At 49.6% G+C, this 13,683-nt stretch overlaps 1 protein-coding gene across 1 annotated transcript in view; it reads right to left on the reverse strand.

The window, feature by feature from the left end:
- Positions 1-1,345: 1,345 nt before the first annotated feature.
- Positions 1,346-13,683, reverse strand: part of FAM186B (family with sequence similarity 186, member B) — a 16,333-nt gene continuing 3,995 nt past the window's right edge. The window contains exons 3-8 of the mRNA XM_010857775.1: positions 10,862-11,044; positions 8,867-10,523; positions 7,973-8,165; positions 5,814-5,989; positions 4,966-5,151; positions 1,346-1,736 (exon numbers count right to left, since the gene is read on the reverse strand). Of these exons, the coding sequence (XP_010856077.1) occupies positions 1,586-1,736; positions 4,966-5,151; positions 5,814-5,989; positions 7,973-8,165; positions 8,867-10,523; positions 10,862-11,044 (2,546 nt within the window). The 3' untranslated portion in view covers positions 1,346-1,585. The remainder of the gene's footprint in view (positions 1,737-4,965; positions 5,152-5,813; positions 5,990-7,972; positions 8,166-8,866; positions 10,524-10,861; positions 11,045-13,683) is intronic.

Here is a 13,683-nt window from a genome sequence, read left to right on the forward strand (position 1 = left end):
AAGGAGATCAAGCCAGTCAATCCTAAAGGAAATCAATCCTGAATATTCATTAGAAGGACTGATGCTGAGGCTGAAACTCCAATACTTTGGCCACTTGATGTGAAGAACTGACTCATTGGAAAAGACCCTGATGCTGGGAAAGATTGAAGGCAGGAGAAGGGGGTGACAGAGGATGAGATGGCATCACTGACTCTGGACATGAGTTTGAGCAAGCTCCGGGAGATGGTGAAGGACAGGGAAGCCTGGTGTGCTTCAGTCCATGGGGTTACAAAGAGTCGGACACGACTGAGTAACTGAACAACAACAACAAACATAATATTGTCAGTTTCATTATTCTGTCAAATTTAATATTCAAAATGTTCTCATATTTATAAAACTTGTTAGATTTCATCTCTATGGGTGATTGCTGAGAAGTCACAGCCCACTGCACATTAAAAAAAAACCACAACTTACTCATAGTCAGTCAATTTCCAAAGCAAAGTTATAAAAATCTTTTCAAATTATTTATAAAGAAGTATATTTAGCATGAGGGCTACCATGGGTGAGGCCTCCTGGAAAGAATAGACCCAAAAGGCTAGAAATGGCCCATTCTTGCCCCAGCAGTCCAGTGTGTGTGACCTGCATCAGGAGTGCCTCTCACCATCCTCCCTCCAGCAGGCTTCCTTGGGATACACAGAGCTGTGGCTCAGAAATCAAATCCTGCTCTGGCCCAGAGATCAGGTCAAGCGCCCATCTGTGTGCATCCCATATTCTTCTCTTCCTTCCAAAGTTTCAACCTTAAGCCGGGAGCAAGCATGGCTGCCATTCCTAAGAAACAGAACTGGACTGTGGGTCCTCTGAGGATAGGGTGACTTCCTAGCAAACATTTGGTTGTGCCTGCTCCCTAGGCCTGGCCTGGCTGGGTGAGACAAGGCGGAAGGGGCGGGCACAGGCCGCTGGGAGACTGGCAGGCGGCTGAGTGCAAGGGAGAGTGAGGGTGGGACGCTGCTTGTAAGCTGTGTGAACCAACCAAAGCCATGTCTTACCTGAATTGAGACAATAGACAGACATGGCCTCCTAAGCCCGCACCATGTAGATTTGGAAACTCGTGTCTCCATTTGTTCCATCTGTGTCCTCACTCCTCAGAAGGACACTCGTCTTTGCCCTCTCCCCCGCAACCTGGTCACCCCTGGCTCTGACTTGTACCATCTTCTTTTGTTCTAAGTGTTGATGCTCATTATCAGTTACATATTTGTCCATGTCTCTGACTGAATGAAGACTTAATGAGCCCTGACGCGTGCCAGACACTAATCATGGCTGTCTTGGCGGGTCAACTCCCAGAGGGCAAGCTCAACATTTGGGGGATCCTCTGTAACTGGTGTCCAAGTCATGGACCTGGTTCCAAAAATGAGTTGGGGAGGTGTGGGTTTTAGCAATGAGACAGAAAATTTTAAAAATAAACATATCTCTATTTTATTAACAATGTACAGTTTGCTGACTGAAAGAGGAAAGTAGTGTTTCTCAAAGTTCTAGGATTACTTAGCAGGACCCAGAGAGTTTGTTTAAAAACAGTAGCTGGGAATCTGCTTTGGAACAAGTTTGAGAATCACTGGCTCAGGCATGGAATGGGGCTGGAATTGTCTCGATCCTTCTGGCTCCTTAGGGTTCCAGGGAAGGACTCGTTTGACTTTTTATGAACAAGTTCAGCTGACTCCTCTGGGGGTTCCTCTTCTTCCTTTCTTTGCGTCACTGAGGCACTGAAAGGGTTAATACAGTTATGGGTTGGGGAGCAGCTGAGACATGGCCCCTGAGATGTGAGCGCCCACCCAGCCTACCCAGCTGTTTCCCTGGTTGACTCTGGGAGACCAGTCCAGGGCTGACCCAGATGTGGAACTGCTTAATATGACATTTCTGCCACATTCCAGGGGCTCTGCTGCTTTTCTTGCGAATCTTCCTCTTCTTTCACATCACAGAATTCTCCCTCTCCCTCCCCTGTTTCCTGTCCTTCTTACCCATCCATGCTTCTTCCTCTCCACCCCTATCTTGGTTCCTTCCCAGAAACCAAGTTATAAGCCCTCTCCTCTGTCAGCACCACACTGGAAGTCTGCATGAGTCCCTGCTCGCTGCATCTCGGCACACACATGTGAACCACTATGTACTTTGTGCAGAAACAGGCTCTGAGCAAGGGAGGGCAGGGCAGTCTGAGTCGAGGTTAAGATTCTTCTCGGACTACACACAGTGCCTAGAGTGTGCGGGCATGTAGCTATCTTACCTGTCAGACAGAGCGCCCAGGGGAGACATGTGTAAAACAAAGCAGAGAAACCTTCTGGAGGAGGGGGTCTGCTGGCCTCTGAGAGACTCAGTCCCAAAGCCCAGGGGAAAGATGAAGAGCCCTTCCCCACAAGCTGAGAAGACATCCCAGTTAGCCTTTGATGAGGCAGGTTGCCAGCGCCAAGCAAACAGGGAGAACGGCACAGTTGGCCCGAGATGGGTTCCAGTTAGGAGACTAGCCACTACTGTGAACTGGAGAGCACAGCCAGGGGAGCTGATGAGGTGGGCAGGGTCACAAAGGGGTGAGTGGCCTGGACCCACGCAACAGGTGGACATGCAAATTTGAGGTAGGCCTGGGGCAGGCAGCCAAAGACAGGATGCACTTTTGGGAGTGGAAACAGCATGTCTCCAGAGGTGCATACACCCAGAGAATTCACAAAGACCGCAGCACAACCACCAGCCCAGGGGCAGCAGGAGCCTGGAAAGCGGCAGAGAACTTGCATTCAGGAGCAGGAGATTCTCAGGCCATAGAACTGAGATCCCAGGACAAGGCAGGCAGCACTGCCCTGAAATGTCGGGGATCGGCTTGACATCCAGGTAGGTGGTGCCCACCTGGCATGTGGGTAAAGAAGACAGAAGCAGCAGGGCTTGACTTCTACACCTGGTACTGTGATAAACTGAATACACGCATGTGGAGCTAGAAAAGGGAGAAGAAAATTGTATTCACCTCAATTCCCCTGGAAAAGAGAAAGTCTTTGGTGGGAGCAATATTTTGATAAGTGCTTAAATCTGAAGCTGAGATCCCAGTGAAGGGCTGGGTGTGGGTGGAAGAGCTCTGCGTGAGACAAAGAAGGAGTTTTTGCATTCTGCATGTTATATACAGAAAGAGGGGAAGAAAGGAGGCTGCTCTGTGGTGCTGTTCACTGTGAATCCCTGTCTTTGTCACCCTCCTAAATTTTCAGAAAGTTACTAACATCATGAAGCGCGTGCGGCCAAGTGGCGTGTGTTTACTTGATATTTACGTGCATGCATTTATGTGTGTCTGAAGAACAAAGGGGTTCGTGCCTCAGGTTGAAACAGATGCAGAGAAGGAGCTCAGAGAGGAGAGACACCACTATGGGGGTGCAGGAGTTGAGGGCAAGTTTAGCCCAGTCTCAGCAGGGTGCAGCCCCAGTCGATTTCTGGGTTACTGAATTCTGCCACACTGTTGTTTCGGTTATTCTCAATTCTGTTTGCTCAATTCTGTTGTATCCAAATCAACTAACAATAACAGCAACACACCCACACACTTGGAATCGCTTTAGGAACTGAAGCCAGGTATGTATGTACTAGGTGGGCTATGCTGATGTCCAGCTGGGACTCTCAGGACCACTTCAGAGTAGGATCACAGCCGAGCACCAGCCTTCTTTGATGCTGCTGGGCCACCCTGTCTTCCCTCAGTCCCTGTCGAGAGGACAATGGCAGCACCAGCATCTTGCAGGCTTGGTTCCAGTTAGGTCTAGACTGGCAGGCATCAGTGCCCGCTCCCTGTCTAACTCATTCATTCATTCATTCTTTTGTTGCAGGATCTTAGTTCCCTGTGTGTGTGTGCTAAGCTGCTTCAGTCACATCTGACTCTTTGCAACCCCATGGACTACAGCCCGCCAGGCTCCTCTGTCCATGGGATTCTTCAGGCAAGAATACTGGAGTGGGTTGCCATGCCTGCCTCCAGGGGATCTTCCTGATCCAGGGATCGAACCTGGGTCTCCTGTATCTCCAGCATTGGAAGGCAAGTTTTTTACCACTAGGGCCACGTGGGAAGCCCCTTAGTTCCCTGACCAGGGATTAAACTGGGGCCCCGGCAAAGGAAGTGCCAAGTCCTAACCATTGGACTACCAGGGAATTCCTATCCGGTCAGAGATCTTTAGATGGCGCATGGCCAGGGCCACAAGAGACAGCTGGCATTAGTAATGTAGAAGGGTTCCCTGAAGAACCTTGAGTCTTCAAGCCAAGAGAGGCAGAGTTGAACCTTCCTAACCAGAAAAGTCTTTTGTTGGCCCCACTGAGTCCCACTTCCCTCCCCTCAGCTGCTCTTCCCGGGGCCAGTTCTTGAAGGCGGTAAGGAAATAACAGTGCCAAAGATGGGCCCAGGTTTATCCTGAGATTTTTGGTCTCTCTCATCTCTCCATACCTGCACCTGGCTCAACCTTGAGAACAACCCCCAGGCCTAGGGCAAGACACACTCTTGAGTAATTTAAATGCAAGTCCCAGGAAATAAGTGGAAAGAAAAGACTTCCATCCTGGTCTTCTGAGATGCCATGTGGAGTCTTTGAGAGAACTAGAATGGTGTTGGTGTGGGGACCCAAGCTCATGCCTGATGAGGCAGGTAAGCATCTGTCTGTCTGATGTGGTATGGTAAGTGAAAGTGTTAGTCACTCAGTCGTGTCCGACTCTTTGCAGCTCTATGGACTGTAGTCCACCAGGCTCCTCTGTCCATGGAATTCTCCAGGCAAGAATACTGGAGAATTCCTCTTTTCCAAGGGAATCTTCCCAAACCAGGGATAGAACCTGGGTCTCCTGCATTGTGGGCAGATTCAGTGTGTTACAGTGAGTCATCATTAATGTTTGGAAAGATATCTGTTGGGCGGTTGCACACAGGGAGTGTTTACTCTGGCCCCTGCCCTTAATGGGCAGGTATCCCTGAATCCAGATTGACCATCTGGCCTTGAACCTTACCAGGCCTTGAGGGACATCAAGCTTTTGTGGAAGGAGGACTGCACATCCAGTGCCAACAGGCGGGGAATGTCTGGGAAACCTCCTAGCTGGTCCCAGGACAGGCTGGTGGGGGTCTTCTTTTCTATGGGGTAACTGGAGGCAGCCACATCAATTTTCCACATGGCCTCCATCTGGTTCCCCTGCTGGCTGGGGTGTGAAGGTGGAAAGTACAAAAAGAGACGAAGTCAGACTTGCAGAAAGGGAGAGAATGGGGAGCAACAAGCTCTCCAGGGTTTTCTTCCCCTTCAGATAGTTGTCACCATCCTTCGTGTCACATCTCTTCCCTTCCCAACTCTCAGTCTCACCTGCTGGAGTCTCCTCTGGTTGAGGAACTACTGGAAAAGGCTGCCGAGATAGCCCCTGTTCCTCCGAGACATGCCCCGGGGCTGAAGCCCTGAGCCGGCCACACTAGGATGGTTGAGGTGTGGCTCACAATGTCTCTCTTTGAGCCCAGCGGTCACGGGGTGGGAAGGCTCAAGTTTATTTTTATGGACGGACCAATGCTCGGGGTAGAAATGGTTGTGAGTTCTCAGCTGTGGGTCCCAGGAGTCTCTCAGTTGCATAGTTTGAAACATACTTGGTCAGGCTGGCCCTTGAAGCCCACACACCACACACATACACACACCCTCATCTAGGCCAATGGCCAGAACTGGGCAGGGTGGCTGAGAAGCTGGGCTCCTTGCAACTCATGGGTGAGCTTTGCTTGTCTGTACCTTCACTGAGCTTCTGGTCCCCTCCCCAGTCTGCTCACCCCTGCTCCCTGATTCCCCACTCACCCAGCCAGCTGCCCCCGGCTTCCGTGCACCTACCGGGCCATCTGCTGGGGCACACGTGGCTGGTGCTTAGTCTTAAAGAGCTCCTGGGATCGCTTGCAGAAGGGGCTGCTGGAGTGGATGTGCCGCAGTAGGAATGGAGGAGGCTTGCTTTTCCTTGACTTTGGGGAGATGACCACAGGGGTGTGCAGGTTAACGTTCCACTCCTGGAGCTAAGAGAAACCAGCAGAGAGGCATCATCAGAGAGACAGGAATTTATCCTCTTTTAAAGGAATCCGCCTGCCAATCCAGGAGATGCAAGAGACACAGGTTCGAACCCCTGGGTCAGAAAGATCCCCTGGAGGAGGGATGTTTACCCACTCCAGTATTCTTGCTTGGAAAATTCCAAGGTCAGAGGATCCTGCTGGGCTACAGTCCATGGAGTCACAAAGAGTTGGACATGACTGAGTGGCTGAGCACAGCCCAACACAACTGCTGCCTGACTTGGGGTTTAGCACAAAGGGGGAGGCCCCAGGAATCCCTCCAATTAGAGACCCCCTGGGACTTCAATGTATCACATTTCCTAGAAATGCCTTGAATTGCAATTTGCTGGTTTAGTTCCTGTTTTCTCCTTTGTTGTGGAGAATCCAGACAATGGGCAAAACAGCAAGGAAAAAACTAAAGAAGCTAGAGCAGCTGGAACTGTGAAGACTCATAGGGTTCATGACACGGGTCAGGTTGTGTCTGGAATGCTCTCTGTATCTAGTCATTCAGCCTCTGCCCTGGCCCTGGGCAAGGAGCTGGGGGAACCCTCACAGCCACCTAAAGAATTATATATATATGGTCCCTTTCCTTCTCAATCTCAAAACCAATTTAGCACGTCAAGACACCTACAGGAGGTGATCAAGACTAGTATAAGGAGACAGGAAACTGAGTTGGGAGATGGCTCCATGGCAAGGCTCTTCCAACTGCTTTGACTCAACTTCCAATGCTGAATCCCTCAGGACACTGCTTCCCCCAGACTCTGACCACTGCTGCTCAGGACTCAGAGGGGTTACCTCCTGGCCCATCTTAGCAGATTCAGAGTCACTGCTAGCCATCAGCTAGCCTCCTGTGGGCCACATCAGCACTCAATGCTTTTCTGACCTTGGCAGCAAGGGAAAGAGTACAGGAAACTGCAGGCAGCCCTTAGAGAATAAAACTAGGTGAAACCCAATACAGTAAGACTCAGAATGACTTTGGACTCTCAACAGCAAAGCCAAAACCTGGAAGGCAATGATCAGTGCCTTCAAAATTGTGAGAGAAAATGAATTCTAACCTAGACTTCTCTATTCAGGCAAGCTGTCAACCTCAGTTAAGGGTAGATATTAAGTGAAGACATTTTCAGACAACCAGGGTCTCAGTGATTCTACCTGCCAGGAACCCTTTGTCAAGAAGTGCCTGGAGGAGGTGCTCCACTAAAACAAGGGAGACCCAGGATTGGAAGCAGGGGAGCTGTCCCCAGAGAGCAGTAAAGGGAGTCCCCAGCATGAGGGTGAAGAAGACCTGGAGACCAAGCCTGGAGAGCAACCAAGAGAGCAACCAGATCCGACAGGAGCTGGACAAGGAGACCCACGGGAGGAGGATCTGAGCACAGAGCTGGACTGCAGGCTCTGGCTACCTCCCCTGCAGAAGGGGCTTCCTTCTCTAACTCTTTTCTTTTTAAAATTTATTTATTTATTTTTGGCCGCACCTTGTGGCATGTGGGACTTTAGCTTCTCTGCCAGGGATTGAACCTGTGCCCCCTGCATTGCAAGCACGGAGTCTTAACCGCTGGACCACCAGGGAAGTCCCCTCCAGCTCTTTTTGAGGGTCCCTCAGATCCCCTGGAGAAGGGAAAGGCAACCCACTCCAGTATTCCGGCCTGGAGAATTCCATGGACTGTATAGTCCAATACAATCCATGGGGTCGCAAAGAGTCAGACACAAGTGAGCGACTTTCCCTTTCTTCCCTCTCTTGCTCTCCCTCCATGTATGGAGATTGGAAAACTTGCCTTCCTTCTACTCAGGCTGCCGCCTGCCTTCCCCTCTTCCTGGTTCAGAGGCTTTAATCTGCTCTCTGATTTCCCATCTGCTCTCCTGCCCCCAGGCACACCCCCACAGCCCCATGGCTCCATCCTGGCCCTGTTCCTGCTGGCCGTGCTGACCCCTGAGAAGGTCGCCAGGTGCGAGGCCCACCTTGGGGAACATAGTTGCCATGCTGCTCAGGCACTCTCGGCGCTTCTCCTCCAGGTCCTTCTGCTTGTCTGTCCACACCTGGAGCTGGAGTTTCTGCAGGTGGTCCACGTTTTCCAGGAAGAGGAAGAGGTTCTGGGCCTTGTAGGAAGCCCCAGCTTCTCGCACGACTTGTATATGGTTGATCACGTCTTGGCTGGAAAGAGAGGGAAGTGATTTAGTGGGTGAAGGGGCCTCCTCCTAGCCCCTATGCTATGCTATGCTAAGTCACTTCAGTCGTGTCCAACTGTGTGACCCCATAGACGGCAGCCCACCAGGCTCCCCCATTCCTGGGATTCTCTAGGCAAGAACACTGGAGTGGGCTGCCATTTCCTTCTCCAATGCATGAAAGTGAAAAGTGAAAGTGAAGTCGCTCAGTCGTGTCCGACTCTTAGCGACCCCATGGACTGCAGCCTACCAGCCTCCTCCATCCATGAGATTTTCCAAGCAAGAGTACTGGAGTGGGTTAATCGGCATGACTCTGTGTGTGTGAGAACTGGGGAAAACAGGGAGCAGAGGTGAGGTGGTGTCAGGTAAGGAGCCTTGGGCTGGGCTGGAAATAGGAAGTAAGGCCAATGGGGGAGCATGGCAGGCGGGTTATGGGCAGGGCAGTAGGACGACAGGAAGACAGCAGGAAGACTCCCAGAGGGAGAGCAGTGTTAAGTACTCCACCTCCCACACCTCAGGGTTGCCCAAGGCTCTGAGGCTGGGTGTCCTGTGCAAGTCCCTCTCTCAGGGGCATCATGTCCGGGCCTGGGTGATTCTCCCCACCCCATGCCCCACGCTCCTTCTTTCTCATTGGGTTCTGGCTCTGCCCATGGGTGTGGGTGGTGCCAATGGTTGCCAGGGAAGACTTACCGGAGGCTCTGGAAGTGTCTGTAGCAGATGTACTTGTGGAAGAGGCACCACAGCTTGAGCGCATTCAGCTCCATGGTGGAGGTGGTGAGCTCCAGCGCCTTACCATGCAGGTAGTGGGGCAGCCCCAGTGTGTCCTCAGTCAGGAGCCGCAGATTCCTCCTCTGGGCCTCCACGTCTATATGGTATACCTTCTCCTTCCGAGTTACCGGGGCTATATGCACAGGGGGCTGGGTCACCCTTCGTGGGGATGTACCTGTGACAGGAAAGGAGGCCGATTTCTTGGGCTTCATGGGAAGCCGGTGGGCCTGTGGTTTCTGGGTAAACTCGGCTGAACTCATGGACCTCTGGTTTCTTGGGATGGGCTGCTGGGCCTTAGGGGACCTGGGCACGCATGGCCTCCTGCCTTGGCGAGCAGATTGGGCCCGGCTTGGGGGAGGTGCCAAAGACGCGTCCTCCGAGTCCTTCCAGCGAATGATGGGCACAAAGATCATCCTCTCGGCATCCTCTCCCGGCTGCTCCGGCTCCCTCCACGGGCCCCTGGGCTCCTGGTCCAGTCTCAGCCGCTGCTCCCTTGCTGCCTCCTCTGCCTCCCACTGCCGCAGCTTCTCCTCGTGCTCCTGCTCTAGCAGGGCCCACCTCTCCTGCCGCTGCAGCCACATCTCCTCCTCCTGCTGCCACTGCTGCCTCCGCCTCTCCCAGCTTAGCTCCTCTTCCCTGGCCTCTGCCTTGCTCTCCAAGGCCAACTTCCTTGACCTCTCTAGGGACAGCTGCTTCTGAAAATGGGACTTAATTTGGAGTCCTTCCTTCTCCCAGGCCACTTCCTGGAAGAAGTCCTGGTCTTTGGCTCTGTCACCTGGGCTTTCTGCTGACAGTCTTTCCCATTTCTTAGGAAACATGTGATCCATGGAGGATGGCAACACAGGCTGAAGACTTTCAGCGTCCTTGCTCCTATACACATCTGCAATCCTTGAATCCATGGTCATGGTGGAAAGAGGCTGATCTGGTGAAGGCATAGCACCACTGTCCCAGGCCATGGCCATGGGGCTTGGGGAACATGGTGAAAACTGCTCCTCCTTCTTGGGCTCCTGTTGGGTTTCCTCCATGACTGTGTCTTTCTTTGGGAGGGCTTCTTTCTTGTCAGGGTCTGGGAACTCAACCAAGACCCTGACTAAGTCTTCTGCTTGACCTCCAGCAGACTGAATTTTCTTCAGCTGGAACTCTAGGGCATGCTTTATCAGGAGCAGGTCATGGTACTTTCCCCCTAAAATGTCTATCTGCTTTAGCAGGGCATCTCTCTTACTCTCGAGGACCTGGAGGGACTTCTGGAAGTACAGCTTCTGGTTGCTGAGTTCTTTGGTCATCTCTATTTTCAGGTGCCTGTATTTGGCCTCCAGGCTCCTGTTCTCCTTGTGCTGGAGGATCAAGGCCTTATTGAGGTTCTCCACCACAGCAGACATGTATCTGATGGCCCTAACCTCCCCTTGGTTGAACATGGTGGAGTCCAGGAGCTCCTGTAACATGGACTTCACCTCGGAGACCTTTACACAGGTAGTGTGCTTGTCCTGCAGCATCTGCTCTGGGCTCAGGGGCTGAGGGCAGGATATCGCTTTTTGTGGGCTCTGTTCCTGCCAGTCCTGCCAGAAGGTATGTTTGGACACTAGGAGAGGTAGAGAGAACAAAGACAGTAAGCTCCCATGGATCCAAGGATTACACTGATTCTCCAGATCCTGCTTGGCCACATTCCCATCCAGCCCTCTTAGGGCTTTGGTAATAAGGAGCTGGGGCATTATATGAGGCCAGGGGAGATACTGTCGGGAGAGGACTCTGCTGGGCTCAGAGCTTACCTGTCAGGGTCTGTCAGCTCCACAGCACCTGTAGGGCCCAGAGGGGTCTGGACCTATTTGATCCAGTTCAACTCAATTCAACACACTCCTGATCCTCCATATTTCCCTGGAGTAGAGTTATTTTTCTAATCATGCTGTTCCCGGTACCTACTTTGTGCCCCTTTCCTTTGTCCTTCAATGAGAGTAGAGCAAAGGGAAATGAGAGACTCGATGCCTCCTTTGGTGGCTATGAGGGAGAGGGGTAACACCTTTTCCATCACCTCGATCCATTCATCCAGGGCTTCCTCTTCCTCCTCACTCTTCCTGTTCTTGATCTCATAGGTCAGGCTGTCACCTGAGAGAGAGTGGGAGATTCAGGCTGATAACAATCTGTCCTCTAGGGAGCCCGAAACAGTGGTAGAGCATGGGGGTAACCCCAGCAGACTTTGAGGTTAAATTAGTTTAACCTCTTATTAGCTGTATGATGTTGGGCAAATCACTTATTCCCCTGAGCCTTAGTATTCTTGCCAAAAAAGGGTTGGGTATGGATTAAATGAGATAACACAAGTGAAATGATTAACATGAGACCTGCCATGTAGAAAATATGCATAGATATTAAATTGTATTGTTGTACTACAAGGCCAAGCATGTGTCTGCCTTGTTATTTTTCTACGCTCATTGCCTAGCGTACTTATTTATTCTATCTGGACAATTAAATGAATTAACTGGAGTCAACAGCTCTGCTTAGTTTCTGGAGGCAGCTGAAGAACCACTGAACTGAGCACTCAGGAGCAGGGCAATGCGAGGAGGGTTAGAGCACATGCTTATACCATCTTCCTCCAACACTGCAGCATCCACCACATCTCACACCAGACTGAGGTCTCTTGATGGGATAGTTCTGATCTTAAGAGGGGTAGCACCTGGTTCCAGGGCTGCATGCAGCTGGTCCACACCCAAATGGCTATACCAGTTGCTTACAGCTGGCATCCGTGCTCTTTGGCCTAGTATCCATTCAGTACTTTGAATATCACCCTTGAGTTCCTCTATGAAATAGCTAGTATGCTCCACCAAAAAAAGTATTAGAACTAATAAGTTCAATAAAGTTGCAGGACCTAAAATAAACACATAAAAATCAGTTGCATTTCCACACACTAACAATTATCTAAAAAAGCAATAAAGAAAACAATCCCAATTAAAAAGCATCAAAACAATAAAATACATCAGAATAAATTTAATGGGAGTGTGTGAAAGATATCTACAGTGAAAACCATAAGACATTAATGAAAGAAATTGAAGAAAACACATATAAATGGAAAGATAACCCATGTTCATGGATCAAAAGAATTAATATTGTTAAAATCTCTATACTACCCAAAGTCATCTATATATTCAGTGCAATCTCTATCAAAATCCTGTAGCATTTTCCACAGAACTAGGAGAACAATCTTAAAATCCATAGGGAGCCACAAAAGACCCCAAATAGCCAAAGCACTCTTGAGCAACAAAAACAAAGTTGGAGGCATCACACAACCTGATTTTAAGCTATATTACAAAGGAAATCAGTCTTGAATATTCATTGGAAGAACTGATGCTGAAACTCCAGTACTTTGGCCATCTGATTCAAAGAAGTGACTCATTGGAAAAGACCCTGATGCTGGGAAAGATTGAAGACAAGAAGAGAAGCGGACGACAGAGGATGAGATGGTTGGATGGCATCACCAACTCGATGGAGATGAGTTTGAGCAAGCTCTGGGAGTTGGTGATGGACAGGGAAGCCTGGTGTGCTGTAGTCCATGTGGTCACAAAGAGTCGGACACAGCTGAGTGACTGAACGGAACTGACGGTAAACAAAACAGTGTGGCACTGACATAAAAACAGGCACAGAGACAAATGGGACAGAATCAAGAGCTCAAAAATAAATCCATGCATATACAGTCAGCTAGTATTTGCCAAGGGAACCAAGAACACTCAGTGAAGAAAGGATAATCTCTTCAATAAGTGGCGCTGGTAAGCCTGTACATTCACATGCAAAAAAATTAAATTGGAGACTCCTGTCTTATGCCACTTACAAAAATTAACTTGAAAGGAATTAAATATAAACCCCCAAACCTTAAAACTCTTAGGAGAAAACTTAGGGGAAAAACTTTCTGATATTCATCTTGGCAATGACTTTTATTTTTTATATATGACATCAAAAGCAAGGCAACAAAAGGTTAAGTCACTTCAGTCGTGTTCGACTCTGTGCGACCCCATAGATAGCAGCCCAAAGCAAAAATAAATAAGTGGAACTACATCACACTAAAAAAGTTTCTGTACAGTAAAAGAAATGATCAACAAAGTGAAAAGGTTCAACCTACAGAATGGGAGAAAATATATACAAACCATATATCTAATAAAGGGTTAATATCCAAAATATCTAAGAAACTCACAAAACTCAAGAGCAAAACAAAACAAATAATCTGATTAAAAATGGACAAAGGGGACTTCCTTGGTAGTCCAGTGATTAAAAATCCACCCTGCAAAATGCAGGTTCAATCTCTGGTCAGGGAACTAAGATCCCACAGGCCTCAGAACAACTAAGCCCAAAAGCCCCAACTATGGAGCCTGCATAACACAGCAAAGATCCCTATGCAGTCAAATAAATAAATAAACATTTAAACATTAAAAAATTGACAAAGGATATGAATAAACATTTTTCTAAAGAAGATATACAAATAGCCAACGAGTATATGAAAAGGTGTTTAACATCACTAATCATCAGTTCAGATCAGTCGCTCAGTCGTGTCCGACTCTTTGCGACCCCATGAATCTTAGCACGCCAGGCCTCCCTGTCCATCACCAACTCCCAGAGTTCACTCAGACTCACGTCCATCGAGTCAGTGATGCCATCCAGCCATCTCATCCTCTGTCGTCCCCTTCTCCTCCTGCCCCCAATCCCTCCCAGCATCAGAGTCTTTTCCAATGAGTCAACTCTTCGCATGAGGTGGCCAAAGT

This window comes from Bison bison, unplaced genomic scaffold (genome assembly GCF_000754665.1).
Source record: "Bison bison bison isolate TAMUID 2011002044 unplaced genomic scaffold, Bison_UMD1.0 scf7180017864383, whole genome shotgun sequence".
In the NCBI taxonomy this organism is placed as follows: domain Eukaryota; kingdom Metazoa; phylum Chordata; class Mammalia; order Artiodactyla; family Bovidae; genus Bison; species Bison bison.